This window comes from Hemibagrus wyckioides, linkage group LG04, assembly GCF_019097595.1.
Source record: "Hemibagrus wyckioides isolate EC202008001 linkage group LG04, SWU_Hwy_1.0, whole genome shotgun sequence".
NCBI classification, from domain to species: Eukaryota; Metazoa; Chordata; class Actinopteri; order Siluriformes; family Bagridae; genus Hemibagrus; species Hemibagrus wyckioides.
Genome location: NC_080713.1, coordinates 5,751,283 through 5,772,359, shown reverse-complemented (window position 1 = coordinate 5,772,359; position 21,077 = coordinate 5,751,283). Strand labels below are relative to the sequence as shown.

Genomic DNA, 21,077 nt, shown 5'->3' with positions numbered 1-21,077 from the left:
GCTAAGGGCAGTCGTTCTGAGAGAGCTGCGACTCCAATTTCTAACAACTAGGCATGTCAGCAAAAATAATAAAATTGGCGTAGGAACAAGAGATAAAGAGGACATTCATTAAAAGCTATGGAAAAGGGGGGTGAGACGTTTCCACAGAAAATGCTGAGGGTGTAGAATACTACAGAGAGAGGTAGAACATCAAATCATTATAGATGAATTGTTCAAGAAAAGAGAAGTTCAGCCAAATTTTCCCTTAAATACCGTAAATCAGTAAGACATGCTCAGATTTGCTAAAAGGAAGTTTATAGCCTTTAGCGAACCGAAGGTCAAAATAATCATAGACACACCTCGAACTGTGATTAGAGTTACTTTTGGACAAAAAAATGGACAAGTCTTTGCACGATTTCTAATAATAATAATAATAATAATAATAATAATAGAATGAATATCACAATTCTCCCTTTTAAAAAATAAAATTCTAATTTGTGTCTGAATTGTTTTTTAACAATCTTTATAAAAGTGTTTACCAGGACACTATTGTACCATAGCAATTTAAGGCATCCAACCTCCACATTAACCTGAGGTCTGGTACAAAATGTGTAGGATTTCAGAGATGGACATTGCTGAGTGTGTAAGGTGAGAGTAAAGCACAGTATTTCAGGATTGTGCTCTTACTTGAGAGAGAGGGAGAAGTCGTTCTTGCTGGTCTCACTGTTTCTCACTAGGTAGCTGGCCTCTTTACACAACCTCAGTAATGACTCAGCGTCCGTTCGACTGATTGCACCGTGATACCAGCTGAGAGATGAGTAGGACAGAGAGAGAGAGAGAGAGAGAGAGAGAGAGAGAACCAAAATGACATGTATTTGTATTTTAAACATTCTTATAATTACTTATAAAAATGTATTCCACTTTATATCAAACATCATAAAACCAAAACCAAGAAGTTCAGCCTCGTTATATTGGGTATTATATATATATTGGCATTACATCATCATTGCATGTCCCATCACCATTCAAAGCTATTGTCTATAAAAAAATAAGTCTAAGGTTTTTTTTCCCAAACCAGAATTGTTAAATTGTCATATAGCACAAGGCAGGTTTGTGGAAGACCTGAAGGAGGTCTTGGTGGCAATGGTGGCAGGAACAAGAGGCAGAAACCCTAAGAGGAACCCATCCTCATAGACTGTAGGATGCATGACAGAGGGAACACAGGGAACTTCACTTAAAAAGAATAATCACACCAAAGGTTAAAAATGGTTCTGGAACAGATATGTGTAACTCAATCAGTTCCATCCACTTGCTGGTGACAAAGTAATACATGTAAATGTAAATAACCTTGGAGACCTTCAGGGATTAATCTGATCTGCTTCATGATGAGGTTCACGCTTCATAATGAAGCACATCAGATGAGTGTCGAAACATCTTCCAGATTACAATGCAAGTCAATGTCGAACGTACCTACGAACCTCTGAGGACATTTCAGGAACTTTTTCACTAACAATGCCTTTTTCTTTCTTCTGAAATCGATTTTGTTTAAAAGAAGAAGCCTATCTTTAGCTAACAAGCATAGACTACAATTTGCCTAATATCAATAAACACATTTCCATTAGAGCTTTTCGGAACTAAACGGTTTCCTGAAAGAGCACTTCACAGTTCCCGGGCAAGTTCCTGGTTTGTACTTCTTCTGTTTTAACGATTATTATGTACAATAACAGAAATGTGTGTCGAATATACAGGTGTAATGATCAGAGAATTTAGATTAATGACCGGATTTAAAAGGCAATTAACAATTATATATTTTTTATAAGTATTATAATTTGTATATTTAAGTCTGATGTGCAAGTTAATTTGCCCATAACTCCTACAGCTGCTGTAGTTCTTTTTCACTTTTTACTCCTTAACATTTCATATCCTCACTAAAAAATGTGCTTTCTTCTGCCAGTTTATTGTCATGAGAACGCTCTCAGAACATTGCATGGATTCTGTCTTTGTCTCTCAAACACTCACAACTGGCTCTCCAGTGGCATGGTAGGGTCGATGCGCTCGCCCAGTGTGGGCATACACTGCTCCACCGAACTCATCTTCATGTTGACCAAGCAGCCGCTGGAGTGACGCTGCGGAGGCCTCGATTTCCCGTCTTTCGTCGGAGACATCCTGCCTTTCTCCACCCCCTCGAACTGGACTGTGGAGCAAACACAAATACACAGGAGGTCATCATGACAGCACCGATTCCCAACAATTCTCCCCCTCAGTGGGAATACACAGAGGATGGTTCAAATTTGGCTTTGTTTAATTTCCATCAATAATCTGGATATTTTCCTCATGAGCCACAGTACTGAAAGAGAAGGAAACAAGTGTGTTTTTCTTCCCCTCTAACATTTACCCAGCCATTTTTCATATCTCTTTTTGTGTAATATATGTGATACCTTTACACAAATGCTTGTGGGGGTAAACCTACATACCCAGAGATCAAGGAAATATCTGTAAATATTTCACGACATACAGCACACATGATTACATAAATCCAAGTAATTGCATAATACTAATGTTCACAGATGTATAGAAGTCATATTTACCCATCCTTGATATCTTCATTAATTCATTTAATCACATTTTATAGCTTCTCTGCTATGAACTCTGCTTTTGATTCTGTTTCTTTTCCAGCTGATGATGTCCCACAAGAGAGAAGAAAAATAAAGAGTTCTGCTTCTCGACGGGTTATACTAACGTATCATTTTAATAATTTTCCTAAAGGTTATAAAGGTATTTTATTTCCTGTGCTTATTAATTTTTATTAATCTTGCATCTGGGGTAGATTAGCATAAATAATTCAATCAAATCCAACCTGAGAATGTTGCGCTTATTACTTTATCTGTACAGCTCACATCGTGATTCCACTGACTCTAAATCCTGACTACTCTCCTACTATAACATTCGATCAGCACTGCAATGGCATCTTCTCGGTTCTCTCTGATATGATGACACGGCTAGAAAGAGCCACAGATTTTCACAGATGTAAACTGGGAGGTCAGTCTGGTTTCCTGTGCTCATTTATTTATATTCATTTCACAGAAACCGGTATAATGTCAAAATGGGAATATGTTGAGATGCAGAGAAAACGAGGTATCCTGATGATCCTCAGGTCATTGTCAGGACTCATTGACTTCCAGTAACTTTGACTCGAATATGGTTTTAGTCAACTAGCAAGAGGCATTATTATATTAAATGAGCAGTGTGTCACTTCTGGAGTAATGACACTACAAGAAAATCTATTTTGTAATACACACGTTGCTGTAACACCAGAGCAGCATGCCATATCTTTCTACAGAATGGACATTTGACGTGATGCCACTCCAGCAGGGGGCATCACACAGGAAAGTGGTACACAGATCTGTTTAATCTCGCTCTCACTGAGCTATAAAAATGACACAGACGGCTCTGCCATGTATTCTCTCTCTCTCTATCCCTCACACACACCTACCACCACCCCCACACATACACACACCCAATGCCTTTCTGTTCCACGCTGCTTTGAAGAGCAGCTGCTTGACACAAAAGACGAGAAGAGGAATCAATCGGACACCACTGTGTACACATGCCACACACAGACAGACAGAGAGAGACAGACAGAGAGAGAGAGAGAGGGAGAGAGAGAGAGAGAGAGAGAGAGAAAGCAAGAGCAGAAAAACTGTCTCTGTTTAATCATTGAGCAAGCTCTCGCCAGTTGTCAAGGTTAAAAGCGTCCCACAGGCCCCATGGGTGTGTGTACAGTGGCCAGGTGTGTGATAGTGCAGGCTGTTGATCCGGCCTGGCGCTACCGGAGATAGACGTGGGAACGTAATGTGGCAGAATGACCAGTATACACACTTCTGCTTGTAAATGTACTCTTATCTCCCATCCAGCATGAGAACTAATACCAGCTGTCCAATACTTCTAACACACACACAAGCTACTTAGAGCCAGAAATAAAATAAAATAAAATAAATAACATATAGAAAAATAATATAATATAATTGCATTTATAAATTAAATCTAAAATATTTAAAGTTTAATGTCAGTTAAAAAAAAACAACAACAATATATCAGTGTTAATGCCACGATTACGAATTTGTTTGATTTCATAGAAACAGCAGCTAGTAAAGAAATACAATTAGAATTGTGTGTACCACTAAATTAAGTTTGGCTGCCATTTGCTTTATCCTTAGAAAGCTTGATGTACATCATGTAACATATGATCAATTTATATTTACATTGTATTTTGGGGAACATCTGTGAAACTTCCCGTTATCAATTACGCTGCAGCAGCTGTAAACTGACGTTCCCTCACCAAACCTCACCATCTTTTCTCTCCTGAAGATAATAAGGCAAAAAACACACACAGTCTGTAATGTTACAGGAAAAACCGTAACTCACTGCAGACTGAAAACATCTCTAAAGTGCTGACACTGGAGACTCCTTACAAAACCTCACTGTATTACTAGACTGAATTGCTGTTGCTCACATATATGTTTAGTCAAAAGCTTTCATCATCATTAAATCACCACAGAAGTATTTTTTTTTTTAAAAGAATATCATACGAGCTGCTTCAACAAAGAAGTGTACTAAGAACTGTATTTGGCGTCCTTAATACATTTCCCCTTCTGTGAAAATGATTGAGATAGCAGTTTGTGCTAAGGTTCACATGAGACAAAGCCCACGCTTCTTTCAGTCACACTCAACGCAATGAGTCATTTGGGTTGGCTCACAGGTCAGGGGGTCACAGGTCACAGGAAGTGCCTGCAGTCACAGATTAAAATGGCTGTCAGTATCTTGTTGCTATAATGTGTGCCATCTGCAGCCTTCAAAGAGTAGCTTTATTCACACGCTGCTCCATGTCCCCCTTCGCTTCCTCTCTCTTAGATGTTCTAGGGTGTGTGTGTGTGTGGGTGTGGGTGTGTATTAAGCCCGACTTTTAATACGTATAAGCACACTGATGTGTCTTGTTCGCCAGAAAGTGTATTAGCAATTTGATTCTCTCCTTTTCTCTTCGAAAACTCCATCACTGTAATTACTCTAAATGGCCCTCAAGCTCCATACAGCACTTAATCGATGTTCAGCCTTGTGGCAAATACCGTATTACATCACATCCTCATACGACGTCGAACCAGAATCGGTTTGCCTGCGCATCTTGCACTGAGCTCTCCATATTGATCTATATACATCACCATGCCAAGGGTTCTGGGAAAAGAACTTTTCACAGCAAATACTTTGACCCTGGCCTTGTGCATATAGAACAAAGCATATGAATCACTATCGGTGCTATGAGCAATTGATCCAGGGCATGAGAGACTTGTACTTATTTATACCACAACCCTTGTTGAATTGTTGAACGGATTGGCCAGAAGGTGTGCAAAGACAAATGGATAATTATTGCAATGTGATACTTTCTGTAAGGAAGGGTTTGTTATGGAAGAAGTCTCCAGTGTCAGCACTTTTTATCCCGAGCTGGAATACTATTTATAGCTGCTATAACATTTATTTACTCATTAATAAAATAGCAAATTGTGGTATAAGTGAAATAGAATAAGCTGATGGTCACGGCTTATCTTTACAAATCATTCACCTCGATTTACAATATTGCCTCTTTAACCTACGGCAGTCAATAAAGAGCATTAAAGCATCACACGGTCAGATTATTCACAAAGGGATATGACGCGCGCATATTTTTAATAGTCTCTAATGTCTATGAGACAGCTGTATAAACACTTAAAGCTGTGAGACTGACAGACACTCCGAGTTTTTGTTTGGTGACTGAAGTGCGTATTTTTTTGCTATGGTCAGTTGCTATGGAAACTTACGGGCTAAACTGTTTTCAGCATCTCAGTGCTGTCATAAATGTCAAGCCACAATAGCAATACAATAAGCATAATAGACCTCTTATGTGTATGTGTGAGAACGGGACAGGAAAAGGACGAGGGAAATAACTAGGTGAATTAAGGCTGCTGTCCATTTGTCACTGGTTCGTAACTTCATTTGTCCGGTTGCAGAAATGCTCTCTTACATTGATTTAAAAAAGAAAGGGGAGAGAGAGAGAGAGAGAGAGAGAGAGAGAGAAATCTTCTGGGAAAATGTACCTGTCTTTTATTTCCCCCTCACACTAGCCTCAGTTTTTAGCTAACTAGCACGGTGGATACAGTTCATTTTCTTTGCTAGCAAAAGAGTATGCTCTGTTTAAAATGCTAACAACTTAAAATAGATGCAAATCATTCCAAATCTGGAAAACAAGGAGACCGCTATGACATAAGTCGTGAGGAAATTACTACAAATGATACTTAACATGGTATTGTTCAGGGCTTTAGAGACTATCTGAGAAAGACTAGCATGTATAGCTAGCATGCATATGACTAAGAACAATCTTTTGGCAAGCTAATTTGCTCTGCTAGCAAAAGAACATGTGATGTTCAGGCATACTAGCAGCTATGTCATAAGCTGAGATGTAGACACATTATTAACTAAAACATTTATCCTGGTATTAATCAGGAGATTATCAGAACAGCTAGTTTGTTTCTCTACTATAACATTTTCAGATTTCAGAAATTAAATATAAAAAAAATAAAAATAAAATAATAAACAAATACATTAATAATAATAATAATAATAATAATAATAATAATAAGAAATCTATCTATCTATCTATCTATCTATCTATCTATCTATCTATCTATCTATCTATCTATCTATCTATCTATCTATCATATTATTTGTTATGAGGACATAGATACACTTAATTTTTATATTACAATTTAATATTGGTTGAATTCTTATATCTAAAAATTAACATTAACCTAAAGCATGTTCCTTAATAACAAATGATGCAGACAAACACTGGATAGAAAAGAGTTTATTGGCTAAGTTAATAACATGGTTATCATTCATTTCATGTCACTAATAAACTGGCTAACATTGGTTACTGATAACAGACGGCACAGCATTTTTCCTCACAAGCTACAATCACACAGTTGAAACACAATTATATTTACTACCGACAGGACCACCATGAAGATCTGGCCCAGTATAAAACGTATGATTTTTCACCTACAAACTGGTCTGTTCTTTACATCACTGTTTCCCCTGGTTTTCTCCAGTAAAGGAACTTCTTCACTGGCCATGGATGCTAAACCCACTGTGTAAAATATTGGTCTATGAATTATACATTTTTAGTAGAGATAAAACTTTTCTCTGAGCACCATTATCTCTTGCATCAAGCAATAGTGACGCAACACATATTTGATTGCGAGTCGAATTAAAACTTTTGAAAAAGATGAGATTGATCAGACAAATCAGAGCAATTTTGCTGCACTGCACAATGCAAATGAGGACAAGACCTCCAATGAAATAACTAGCGTAACATCGTGGCTGAATAGACTTTGAAGCAAAGGTTGCTCTCCTTTTGACAAATCCTACATAATGTGTTGAAAGGAACATTAGGAGTTTGATTGCTAGCAAGCAGACTGACCTGCTATCCATAAAAGAGTAAAATAAGCCACAAAAGTTAAATGGAATGGAAGTTAAATCAGTCTGATCATGAAGTAATGTATAATATATATCAATGAAGCATCTTCTGCACTGCAACGCAATCAATAGTTCCTTCAGCAGTCAACAAAGCAGTTGATCAATTATGCAAATTTGCATGTTGGCAAAGATGAATTTGCCATAAAATTATTAAGTCTGTGATCGTAGTGCACTGAACCGCAAAATTTCACTAACTGAACCTGAAGAAGAACCCCAGGGAAGAGTGAAAGTACGGAGCAGATCATTAAGAACAGCATTTGGTTTCACTTGAGCAGGTCATGCTTCAAGATCCCTACCCAGCATTGAACACACTCTTCCTCATGACCTTCCCTAGACTTCTATGCCAGACTTCCAGTATTTGCTAGATAGTCTAGTGTGTTTCATCAATAAACATGGCCAAAAGCCACCTACGGTTTACAGAAAGAGCATTTAACATTCCACATCCTTATTTTTTTCAGTCCATTGACTGTGTTTAAAAATAAATAAATAAATAAATAAATATTTAAGAAAATAATATAAAAAAATCAGGTAATCAATTGACTGTGAAAAAAGTAAAACATATAATATAAAAAACTAAAATTTACTAATTAATTAATTAAAAAAATATCATGGGGTAAAAATACCCCATGGGCAGAGAACAGACCTTTCTTGGGTGTCCAAAATGAAGCATCTGTTGTTTTTATATTAGCATACAAACATCCCAGGACCTTTTGATATTTTATAGAGTTAATTCACTATAATTGACTTCCTGTGAGTTGACGGTTGACTAGATCAGTTCCAAGAGTCTCTAGTTTTGTTTTTGTGAATACTGAACAAACTGGAAACATGAGCCAGTCTGGGAAAACCCGTTGAGGTGTGGCTGAATTCTGGAAAACTTAAAATGATATATATATATATATATATATATATATATATATATATATATATATATATATATATATAACACAAGTGCCATGATACTGCTTTTATTATTTACTACTACAATAATCTTGCCTTGACTGTCTGATAATATCAAAGTCTGTACTTAACCTGTTGTCCCTCCTGCGCTTAATAAACTGTCAGTCTGCCTAAAAATGTCTGAAACCTTGCTTGCTGTTTGCTTTTGGTTTCTGGCTTCCTGTAGCCGACCGCCTCAAATTTGAGGCCTTGATGCTCAAGACCGTGTCTGGAACACTAAGCCGCTACCTCTTCAAGGTTCCTGCAATCTGCAGTCTGTTAAAGGCTGATGCCTGGTAGTGCCTACTCAATGAGGCAAAAAGTCCCTTTCTAGTACCTTCAAACTGATTGTCCCTCAATCCGAACAGCAGAATCTATTAAAAAAAAATAGCTAAAAACCCAGCTCACAAGCAGCGAACAAGTATCTAACCTCTAACTTGTCCCCAATCCAAAAGAAAAAAAAAAAGACATTTAGCACTACTTGTATTGTCCTTTGCTTCATATATCGCTTTGCTTGTATTTCCTCATTTGTAAGTCGCTTTGGATAAAATTGTCTGCAAAATAAATACGCTATGTAAATAGCTACTTGCTAAAGCAAAATGAAGCACTTAAGTCTAATCAATCAATTCAACTGGCTATCAAAGTATCTGTGATTCTCCTGCGCCTTCAGATCATCAGCGAGGCAAATTAATCAGCAATTATGTTCCCATGAGTGAAGACATGAGTTTGCCATGAGTACCTCAGATGATGAGGCCAATGTGGATCGTTAAAGCGAGTTAGAAAACTTTTAATTCTTTCAAATGCACTGTTATTTGTAATGGAGCAGCATTGTATACTTAGTCGAAAATGTCATTTAAGAATGTGAAGTCTTCTCCCAGGCCGCCACACATATTTGACGTTTAGGTATTTCATGGTCAAAAGCTTATCCGGCAGAGCGCAGAGAACCTAGATATTTTTATCAAGGATACGTCTGCATGCTGTGAGGTGGCATTTCAGCAGCCGGTTTGCAGAGTACAAACTTATTTACTTTAGATCTACAGCTTGCCAGCTGGATGACCTCATAAATCTGGAATGTAATGAAAACACAAGAGTGAATGACCATCTTTATATCAGGCTTATAAGAAAGTGGCTTAAAACTCGCCGAAGCACTCGATCTGTGACAACCCTTTAGACACAGGGGAGACAGTTCACTGTTTTCATTCTTCGCCTCGCTCTCAATTTCAACCTTCCCTGACACTTCAGTGTTCTCATTCTCGTTCTCCCTCCCAATGTCAACCGGCTCTGACAACACTTAAATCTGGAGTCTTCATTCTATTTTCTCTCCAGAGTCTTCTTTCTTTTTATCCTTTTCCCACCAAATCAGAGTGTCTGCTCACGAGGCTAATGCTGGTGAGATTATTATTTCCGTGACAACAGCTAAAGCAATGTTAGTATTAAAAGTTATGCAGTATTTCACAGAGAGACTCATTTTGGCTCGATCCCTGACTGACAGAGGGAACGAGTGAAGGTCGGAATGAGTTTTGGGGTAGATGTCAAGGCTCGGCAGTGTACTCAAATGTGCCAAAAAAGAAGGACTTTGGTAGAATATAGAGAGAAAGTGAACATTTAGTGAACAGTTGTTGCCGTATATGAGTCTGTTTATTTAAGGTGTCAAGTGTATGTGACTAAGAGGAAATGGAATCCTTTTATCAGATCGAGCCGTCAGTCAGAGATTGAAGGACGGCTGTAAGCCCCTCCCACCAGAGGCATCTTTCAGGATGAGCCTTCACAGTGGTGGGAAACGAAAACACAGAGGCCAAGTATCACAATCACTGGGCTGTCTGCCGTATCTCCACAAGCCAAGGACAGAAATTAACACCGACTAGACAATTAATGGATTCAGCTCAAATGTCAAATCAATTATGAGGCCAAATAAGGAGGATAGGTATCATCATTTGACTTTTTATATTCCCTATTCCATGTTTTCCTCATGGGCAATGGAAGGGTCAAGCTTAGCATAATAAAAATAAGTTTCAAGCACGGGAAAATTATGGTTAGGTCTGAGGTCAATAATTGCTCAGATTGAATTTTGAATACATTTATAACGAAGTAGCAGAATTTATCCAGCAATTACAGAGGTTGGAACCTCTAGAACACCAAGTTTCCTCTTGCCATGCCGCTCTAGTCTTAGACAGACACTTTGTAAATAACCCATAGTTAGAACTGGACTCCATTTTCATTACTAATTCCTGTTCTTGTCACATCAATCACAGAAAACCCTTCAGAAATTTTCCCTCAGATTATTTTCCCCAAACTATATTTCTTGTATTGAACAAACCCAATGACAGTATAATCATTTTCCAATAAAATCTACTCCCAAAGTGTTTTATTTAACTCTTACCACATTAACCAATGATTAAAATGTCTTCATTTACCAAAAATGACACCAGGTACTTCTACTATATATTTACAGATCCATTAAATGTTGTGGAATGCCTGCGAAACAAGTTTGTTCGTCACTTAACAGCTATAAACGATCGATCCCTCACCAGCCTCGCTTTTTTTCCTCTCTCTCTTCAAGATAATCATAGAAAGGAATGTAACACAGTGCAATGTCCTCTTTCCTGAAGAATTTCCTGTGGGTCGGAAAACGAATTTACAGCTTTACCTGTCACTGTTAATAAGCACTGACATTGGAGTCTCTTCCCAAAATTCACTCTATAACAGATCAGAGAACTCAACAGCACTGTGGTATGAACATTACACTTACAATTTCTGGCATTTGGCAGACGCCCTTATCTAGAGCAACTTACATTTTATCTCATTTAACTGAGGGTTAAGGACCATGCTCAAGGGCCCAGCAATGGCAGCTTGATGAACCTGGGACTCAGACTCACAACCTTCTGATCAGTAACCCAAGTCCTTAACCACTAAGCTAGCACATCCCCCCAAACCAGTTCATTTGTTGGGAATGTGTCAGAAACCCACTATGCTAAACTAATGCAGGAAAATTAGAATGCAAGTCAGTTTGAGGTTTTAACACAAGAACCTTGTACAGAAAGCACCAAAAAAAAGACAGATTTCTATATTAAATTCAGAAATATTTTCAAGAGCGATCAATTTCAACATCTACTAAAATGCAATGACTCGGCATGACTCGATTTCAGATGCTATTTGAACACTGTGGGGGGGGGGGCATGACTAGAAAAGACTACTCAAATACTAGTATTTGTGGAAACTTAACACACACCTGATTCTAACTTCAACATGTCCTATATACAAGACAGAAAAAAGATGGAGCGGGCTTCCACGGGCTCATTTCGTTATAAAGCCTGCTAATTAATTCTCATTTACTAATGGCACTTCCATCACATCAGCCCACTACTCAGTAGAGAAGGGCATCAGTAATCCAGCGCAGTATTACCGGGCTTTTTCAATTAAGTATTCCCCCGTTTGACTGCTAACATGATTAACAAGTCACCGTCTAGTTGCTATGCTGGTCACAGCTTACCAAACCGCTTTGCCTCATGAATTCAATTCACATTTCAGTGACGTATTCGAACGACTTCTAAAATTATACCCAGAACTCAGACAGGAGGAAGACATCTATGCTGAATCGGGAAGCAGTTTTACGCATCCGGCATCGACATGCAGTCTAATGAGACACCAAAAAAAAATATAAATATATGAAACAAAAATGCAAACCTCTATAGACCGAGGCCTGCCATTTGAGCTTTCTAAATGAAATCTGGATCTCTTTTACTGATAGCGCCTTGTATTCTGTAGAGACAAGCCTGAGAGATGGGCGTGAGAGAAAAAGATGAAATTCCGGACAATTATTTCACGTTAGGGAAACAAAAGGCTCCGGCTTTTCATTTCAGCCAAACAAAGGGATCGTCTGCCATTCATATGCAGATGTAATTTCTGTCCTGTCAACTAATGTTCAGAAATTAAAACCGTGTTATACTAATGAGGAGGGATGAGCTGGAGCTACGGTAGAAAAAGGTGGAACCAGTCTCAAAATAGTTGTTGAAAGAAAGAAAGAAAGAAAGAAAGAAAGAAAGAAAGAAAGAAAGAAAGAAAGAAAGAAAGAAAGAAAGAAAGAAAGAAAGAAAGAAAGAAAGAAAGAAAGAAAGAAAGAAAGAAAGAAAGAAAGAAAGAAAGAAAGAAAGAAAGAAAGAAAATTATTTCTATCATTTTTTTATCTAGATTTTATTTCAGACAAAATTTGGAAAGGGAAAAAGAAAAGGAAATGGCAAAAAAAGAAGAAGAAAAAGAAAAATGGAATTATATATTTTCTATAATTTTTTATCTAGGTTTTATCTCAGACAAATTTTAAAATGTGGGCATTTCCTCAATACGTCTGCAGAATTACACATTTTTACATTTGCAGTATGTTACCATATGTTAATTCCTGTTCAGGCAGCTTAGCACTTGATCCATTACAGGTGCTAATATAGCAGCAACTGTACCTCATGTCGAACACGTCTGCAAGCTGTTGTCACCTTCACACACATTTCATTCTTATATATTATATAATTTCGTCTCTATACGTGTTTCCCTGGCAGTCTATCAGAAAAAAAATCAATGAAAACAAAAAAGCAAGCTAGCATAAAGCCTCACCTTACCCTGATTAGGCATAACATTATGACCAACTGCCTAATATTGTTTTGGTTAACCTTTTGCTGCCAAAACAGCCCTGACCCATCATGCACTGTGTATTCTGACTCCTTTCTATCAGAACCAGCATTAACTCATCTGTAGGATCGAATCGCATAAGCCAGCCTTCGCTCCCCACGTGCATCGATAAGCCTTGGCCGTCCATGACCCTGTCGCTGGTTCAACACTGTTCATTCCTTAGTCCGCTTTTGATAGATACTGACCACTCCAGACTGGGAACACCCCACAAGAGCTGCAGTTTTGGAGATGCTCTGATCCATCACAATTTGGCTCTTGTCAAACTCGCTCAAATCCTTACGCGTGCCCATTTTTCCTGCTTCTAACACATCAACTTTGATTACAAAATGTTCACTTGCTGTCTAATATATCCCACCCACTAACAGGTGCCATGATGAGGAGATCATGAAAGTGTTATACACTTCACCTCTCACTGCTCATAATGTTATGCCTGATCGGTGTATATTCATTTATACACAAAATCGGTATTCTCGGGCACATGAACACATTTAGGCTCCAATAATCACTCTCATATCTTATATCATCAACACAATCCTTCACATTCTGCGGCGAAGAAATTACCGGACTGTTCCTCAAACCCGTGTTGAATCCTTGCTGCTTAAATGCAAGAGCATCCCAAAGAAGATTTCATAACAGATGGTATAATGAGAAAATCATAGCATCCAATCATAGCTATTCCGCCTAAATTTGACCGGGAGGTTGATTCCATTATTTCATCCGCTATTGTAATTCCACTCCAATTTCTAGTATGGAGGAAAAGCAGTTCACAGCCCCTCAATTTTCGGAGAGAAATGAATGTCTAGTACTGACTCACTAAGCATGTTTATTTCACACCTGACCATAACGAAATCATTAGTGCTATAAAAAGACTCGAGCCAAATGAGGGTTACAGGAGAGCTGCTTCTGTAGCATGGCAAGCTCGCTTTGGCCTTTTGTATCTGGGGGAAAAAACTAAATTTTCAATCAAACTGCAATTTCTCCATGTTTACTGTATATGGAATTCATATTTAGAAAGAAATCCAAGGTTAAATCTTACAATTTTAACAGCTATTACCATTACAATTTATTCCTATGACTCAAAACCGTTGTTTTTTTGTATCATCATTATCAATAATATAGTATAAAGATTACAGTAAGTCATCATCACAAATAGGGCATTTATCTCACTCAGTTTCAACACAGCAAACAATACCTGGGCTAGAAAACATGTCTACAGAAATCTGGCCCAGGACATAGTTCCTGACATTCAGCTTCTGAATGTTGACAACAGAGTGTTCTTCATGTACAGCTGTAAAGAAGCGCATTTCAGAAGTGAATATCATTAAGAGACCAAGGAAATGGCTTTGGATTACAATTGCCTTGATCGGCTTTTCATCTCCATCATTAAACATTTGACACTAACTTCAACAGTAAGTGCTTCAAGTTGAAAATCATACTTGTAAGTCGTTCAAACGTTCCTGGTTACATAACCGTACTTGACTATATGGTGCACATTTAGAGAAAGGACATGATGTTACCCAGATGAGGATGGGTTTTCTTTTAATTCTGGTTCCTCTCAAGGTTTCTTCCTCGTATTATCTCGGGGAGCTTTTTTTCCATTTTCCACTGTGGCCTCTGGCTTTCATGAGGAATAAATATACGTTCGAATTTTATCATTTATATCCTAAATGTTTAGGTTTCTGTGAAGCTGCTTTGAGACAATGCCCATTGTTAAAACTGCTATATGAACAAAACTTGAAGCAAATTGAACTGAAAAGATAACACCACTCTTTAGTGCAACCCCACTTGATCCATTACTGTAGCTAGTGTAACCCCCCCCAGGTCCTACCTGCACCCGCCCCGCTCTGGGTTGTTGACCGGAAGATCGCGATTCAAGCCCCAGCACCGCCAAGCTGCCACCGTTGGGTCCTTGAGCAAGGCCCTTAACCCACCCTGCTCCAGGGGCGCTGTATCATGGCTGACCCTACGCTCTGACCCCAACCCCCAAGGATGGGATATGCGAAGAAAGAATTTCACTGTGCTGTAATGTATATGTGACAAATAAAGGCTACTTAACTCCGGCAAGGAAGGAGGGCGCACTAACTAAAGACTGCAGCCACTAGCGTCGGTCGCTAGTACGCCGCTTGAGATCAGGGGAGTGAGGTTTACCCGCACAGCACCTACCGCTGGCCTCCGTTACACTCACCCCCTAAACCTCACTCCCATCCGGGTCACGCCACCAACGTAAACCCTCCCCGGGTCCTACTCGCACCCACTCTGAGCGGGTCTTGAACCTGGGGCTCCGGCATTGTAGGCGGGCGCACTAACAAGGTGGCTAAAGACTGCAGCTACTAGCATCAGTCACTAGTGCACCTCTTGAGATCAGGGGAGTGAGGTTTACCCGCACAGCACCTACCGCTGGCCTCCGTTACACTAGCAAAGGAACTTCATAAACTAAAAACATCTAGCTAACATTATAAAATGAACAAGAGCTAAAACATATGCACTTTTCATGGTTTAAGGAAATGGTACACTGGAGCTTGGAATAAAATCACTTTTAACTTCTGCGTATTTGAGGTACAAAAACACATGGATGCTACCATGGCTCTTTTTTTTTTTTTTTTAGCAACAAGCTATCCAGGTTACTGTGATAAATATAAAGATGTATATTTTCTTCCTGAAAGCAGCAAATTTTTAGTTAGTGTTAAATCGATAAGAAACGATTAGGTCTGTATGTTTAGTGAGATAAAGGCGAAAAAAATTTGCATATGAAGAAGAGCTCATTTAGAGTTAACAGGCGCTGTTGATGCTCTGATGTGAGCAGCCATGTTGATTTGATCTGGGATTAAGTTAAATCCTCTAAGTAGGTTACACATTTCAGTATCCTTACCAAGAAACATGCACGTGTGTTCAAGTCAAAAAAATGCCACAGCATCAGCCAAAAAAAAAAAAAGAAGGGTCAATATCAAGGGAGGGCAAAATGTTTGTCACCATTCAATATTTTTTTTTTTTACAGAAGAAAAACTGATCAAAGATTGAACGCAATATCGGCTGAACTGTCGCACATCTTCCTGACACAACTCCTGTATTTCCTCTGAGGAGGTTGAGAGAAATAGATCAACTTACTCCTAATCTCTCGGACTGGACTTTGGCCCAGATCAATCAAGGTTAACTTACAGCCAGCCGACATGCTTAAATCCCCACGCATCACTCAAAGAAACGGATACCATTCCATTGCCTTCTGCCACATAAATCTTGATTTAGTGTCGTCTCCAAGGTCGACACAACACGGTGCTCTGAGAGAGATTTTTCTCTCATCAGATTTTGACAGGAAGATCAAATGAAGGCCATGATTAACAACAGTAACTTTTTTCTAACACAGGATACAACATTTTATATGGAAGAGGTTGAACACAGAAGCTGGGTTTCATGTGAGGACAAGACATCTGGTACACAACTGTTTCAGATCATATGTCTTGGGGCAGTAGAGAAGGTTGTAATCTCCTGAGGGAAATGGCTGGAAGTGTATTTTCCCTGCATGCTGAAAGGAACCGTCTGGAAGTTTAATATCATGTTACAGTAAAGGTGGCTGAGTTTCCACCAATAATACTAAACGTTCTCTGGGACGAAAAAAAAAAAAAAAGATAAATAAGATAAAGGACAATATTACCAAAAGACTTGGGTCACCCCTTATCTGCAATTACACTGTACACAGGTTAGCCAAATGCCATTAAAGTAAATGAGCTGATTTCAGTAACACTGATGCCTGGTGATTTTCTGCCTCAGAGAAAGCAGGTGTTCACTATCAGAGAAGAACATTAATCACACACCAGCCCATTAACTTTATCTAGACATACGAGAGACATATGTTCACAGCTACTTCACCCAAAACAATGCATCCCCCCCCCAAATTGTTCAAATTGTCGTTATACAAATAGGTTCTCTCCTATTTTTACTTTCAAATTTTTTCTCTGCACTGGCTTGAATTTGCATACTGGAACCTGATTGGCGCCTGTATTTTATGATGTAATAACAGTCAACTGTCAGCGGTTTGATATTAATGGAGAGTTACCTCATATAATTCTAACAAAAAACTGCAGTAACACCTTTTTCCCTCAAACAAACAACCAAATACAGTGGAACCTTGGCATACGAATTTAATTTGCTCTGGAGGCGAGTTCTTAAGGTGAAAAACGATTAGAAATAATGTAAATGCTGATAATCCGTTCCAGCTGCCCAAAATTATGACAAATATGACCATTACGAAGTGTATGGCTGCTTACAAAGAACTGACCCAAGCTGATCATTTCATGTCAAGGCTCCTCACAGGAAGTTGTGCCACCACGCTTGGGCTAAAAATAGAATACCCACCCACACCACCAATCTGTCAAAAAAAAACGCCTGAAAAATCAAGTAGCTTATGAACGCATGCCGAAGGCAACGTTGGTATCGTGGGTTGACTCTTTCCAAACAGCTTTTGCTGACTGAAAAATAAATTCGTAAAATATGCAAACTCACTTCAGTTGTCTTTGCTAGGCTTTCCATTGTCGCAAAGTTTTGAAAGGCTCCCGGACGTACGCATAACTTTGCTGGCGTTCGGTTCAGTTCGTATTTCAAATTGGTATGCCGAAGTACCACTGTAATATTTTATAAGGCCCAGTGCTATGGTACAAATTACTAACTCCAGGTTACATATGAAATAAAACCTGTATGTGGTGTGATATCACTTTGAAGTGGATTATTTTCTTATATCAGCATAATGTTAGTGAAGTGTTTTATTCCTTTTATACCACAGATATACTTTTATACCAATTGCAATTTTTCATTTATTAATGACCGTTGATTTGCTTTAGAACTGCTTATAATTATAGCTGATGTTAGTCCCTGTTATCACTTATGCCATAGCAGCTATAAACAGCTTTGTTTTTCCTATGTTAATAAGCAAAGAAACCGCAAAGTCTTCTCTGGAAAACTGGTTCTAAAACACTGACACTGGAGTCTCCTTCCATAATTAATGTACACATCCTTACAGAAGGCTTCTCTGACTGTAAATTCATCTTTGTTAAACAACAGCACAGTATTTAAATCTGTGTATTTGTATTCCTATATGTGGTGCGTCCATGACTGCTGAAACAGCAGTTGCTATAGAGACGATAACGTTTAAGAATAACGTTTCTGCTGTATAATAAAAACCTTCTAAACAATCAGAAGCATGAATTCAACAGCACTGTGGTATGTCACTATATACACCATCTTGTACCTTTAAGATTAGTTGGTTACAGTGCTTCCCTTTCAGAAAAGTTTTTAGGTAGAACCTGAGTCCCTAAGGAACCTTTTTAGAAGAGCGCAAGTATGAGATAGCATGAGAAACACCTACAATCAGTATTACATCAAAATGAAATATCATATCATATCACAACGTCATAAGAACAGGCCAGATACACATCCAGGTCCAACTCTTCAACTCTCCTTTCAGCTGTTTTCCCCCAGTTTATTGGATGTAGCAGCCATTCACTATGTTATTGGAGATGGAGGGATGAAGGGATGAAGTTGAGGGTCAGACCCACCCTGGTGGTGCTGCTCAGTGCCTGAGGCGCTCTGTCCAGGGGAGAGCTGGGACGCCTGCTGGGGAGCAGGAGGAGCCTCAACCACCTCCACCAGGGGGGACGTAGTGCTGAGCTGGCCAACAGGAGGAGGCCACGGGAGGTCCTTTATCACTTTAATCTCTACTGCAGGGAGGCAGAAGAACAGAGAGAAAGAGAGAGAGAGAGAGAGAGAGAGAGAGAGAGAGTATATACAGAGAGCAAAAAAGCGATAGGAAGAAAGATACAGCAAAGATACAGCAAAATAAATTTGAAAGAAAGAAAGAAAGAAAGAAAGAAAGAAAGAAAGAAAGAAAGAAAGAAAGAAAGAAAGAAAGAAAGAAAGAAAGAAAGAGAAGAATGAACAGAACAGCAAAGAAAGCAATGGAGAGAGCAAACATTACCAAAAGGAAAAGATGCCAGAGACAACATAAATAATGCCAGACAACAGCAGAGACAGAGAGAGAGAGAGAAAGAAAGAAAGAAAGAAAGAAAGAAAGAAAGAAAGAAAGAAAGAAAGAAAGAAAGAACATGGGGAAAGGAGGAAGATAAGGGAGGGAAAAGAAGGAGAAGAGAAAGATTGTGAATGATTGAAGGAAAGTACTATAGATCAGTTAAAACATGGTTAGATAAAGGGCACAACAGTATGATGTTAGAAAACAGGAAGTGACCAGGAAAGGAAATGAAGGAAACAGGAAGAAAGTGCTCCAGGAAAACTGCCCTGGAAGAAAAGGTAAATTAGCACACACATCTTCGGGATGATGGCTGGAGGATTAACCAGTATTGAGCTTTAGAACTCTCATTACTCTTCAGGACTTAACAACCGAGACTTTTCCTAATAACCAAGCAGGGAGAGAAAGAAGGATTCCTCAGAGGAGTGGACACGAGGACACGGAGTACACACCTGGATCAAAAGTGCAAATGAGGGCTTTTTCTTTCTCTTCGAGTCAATAAGATCCTTTCAGCGTGTTTACAGTGCTAGCTAATACAGATACAACACGATATAACCAGAGAAAACGTGCTAGCTGACCAGATGCCCGGTCTCAATTAATGAAATAAGGTGACACCTGCCCATGATATTGCTATAGTCGTTTAGAAAATATATGCTATATAAAACTATTAGCCTAAATAAGAGCTCCAGCAGGATCAAATTCTGTGTCAGCCTTCTAATGGATGAAATAACGATCCCAATGACAAGCAGAATTTTACCAGTACACTGGCATTCCATTCTACTGGAAGAATGGAAATACACTTAACGGACATTTTCAATCAGTGTAAACAAATGAATTATTTTTAGCTCTGCAAGTCTGATATAAAATGAGTCAGGACTCTGTTGGCTTTCAGTGCGAGACGTGTGTTTTTCCCTCCGGTGGATAAGCTTACATAGAATTTTAGTGGTTGAAGATAACACCTTCAAGCACTTGGGGCGTCTCCGAGAGACAGAGACGGGTTTGATATCACCATTTACTTGGAAGAAGTTTTTTTTTTCTATGAAAATAACCCTCCTAGCATGCTAGCTAAAAACAAGAAATCCTTATTAAAAACTACGATTTCTCAAATCCTTGCTTGTCTACGTTCAGCTTCGTATTAACCACCACTGTGGATCGTGATGTGACAAAGTTAAATTCAATGCTAAACAAAACAAGCACAAATTCTATTTCTTGCCTTCTGCTGAAAAGAGTTAGGTGACACACAGCCTCTATTTTGTTGACTGCAGCATTGACCCCTGTTGCTTTTTACAAGCTAATAAAACACCTCCTCCAACACCAAATTATGTACTCGTCCTTGTCCTCAGCCCCAGAGGTGACTCACTCGAGCTGCACTGCAGTCTTTGCTAATAAATGAAGCTACAGCTTCAGCAAGATGACACAAAGACTGGTGCTCTACTGTCAGCATTCTCCAATCACATCCTCTCAGAGACGGCCTTGAAGGCCACCATTAGAGAGCAGCTAGCTGGCGATGACAGCCAGAGGAGGATCAGCGTTATCTCATCCCTGCTGGCGGATCGGGAGCTGAGTCGCTAAGTCACAGAGAGGTCATTGGCTTTGACAGCTAATATAATAAGTTTCTCTACAGCAGGGTGAAGCAAAGGGCTGCCACAGGCCTGATTAAAGTGCTAATTCTCATCCGGTGCTGCAGATTAGCGAGTAATTGTTTTGGGAGAAGAGAGCTCGGGTCGTTTCTCCATTTAGGAAGGATGAGAAGTCAATTCGCGCAGGTAACAGAGCCTAGTTGACACAGTAATAAGATGAACTGTCACATCCCTAACTTTTTCTCCATGGAAGCTGAAGTGAATCAAGTGGCGATGTTTCACCCCCTACTAATGCGAGTTTCTGCTTTCCAGGAACGTGTTAGAGACAT

At 39.0% G+C, this 21,077-nt stretch overlaps 1 protein-coding gene across 3 annotated transcripts in view; it reads right to left on the bottom strand.

Annotated features, from left to right (window-relative positions):
* The window catches only part of zgc:158464 (uncharacterized protein LOC791139 homolog), a 145,477-nt gene that overhangs the window by 12,963 nt on the left and 111,437 nt on the right, over window positions 1-21,077 (bottom strand). For 2 of the 3 annotated variants that reach the window (XM_058387321.1, XM_058387323.1), the window contains 2 exons: window positions 1,999-2,173; window positions 667-786 (listed from right to left, as the gene is read on the bottom strand). In XM_058387321.1, the coding sequence (XP_058243304.1) occupies window positions 667-786; window positions 1,999-2,173 (295 nt within the window). Of the gene's footprint in view, window positions 1-666; window positions 787-1,998; window positions 2,174-18,701; window positions 18,864-21,077 lie in introns of all 3 variants that reach the window. The other variant, XM_058387320.1, reaches the window with a different exon arrangement.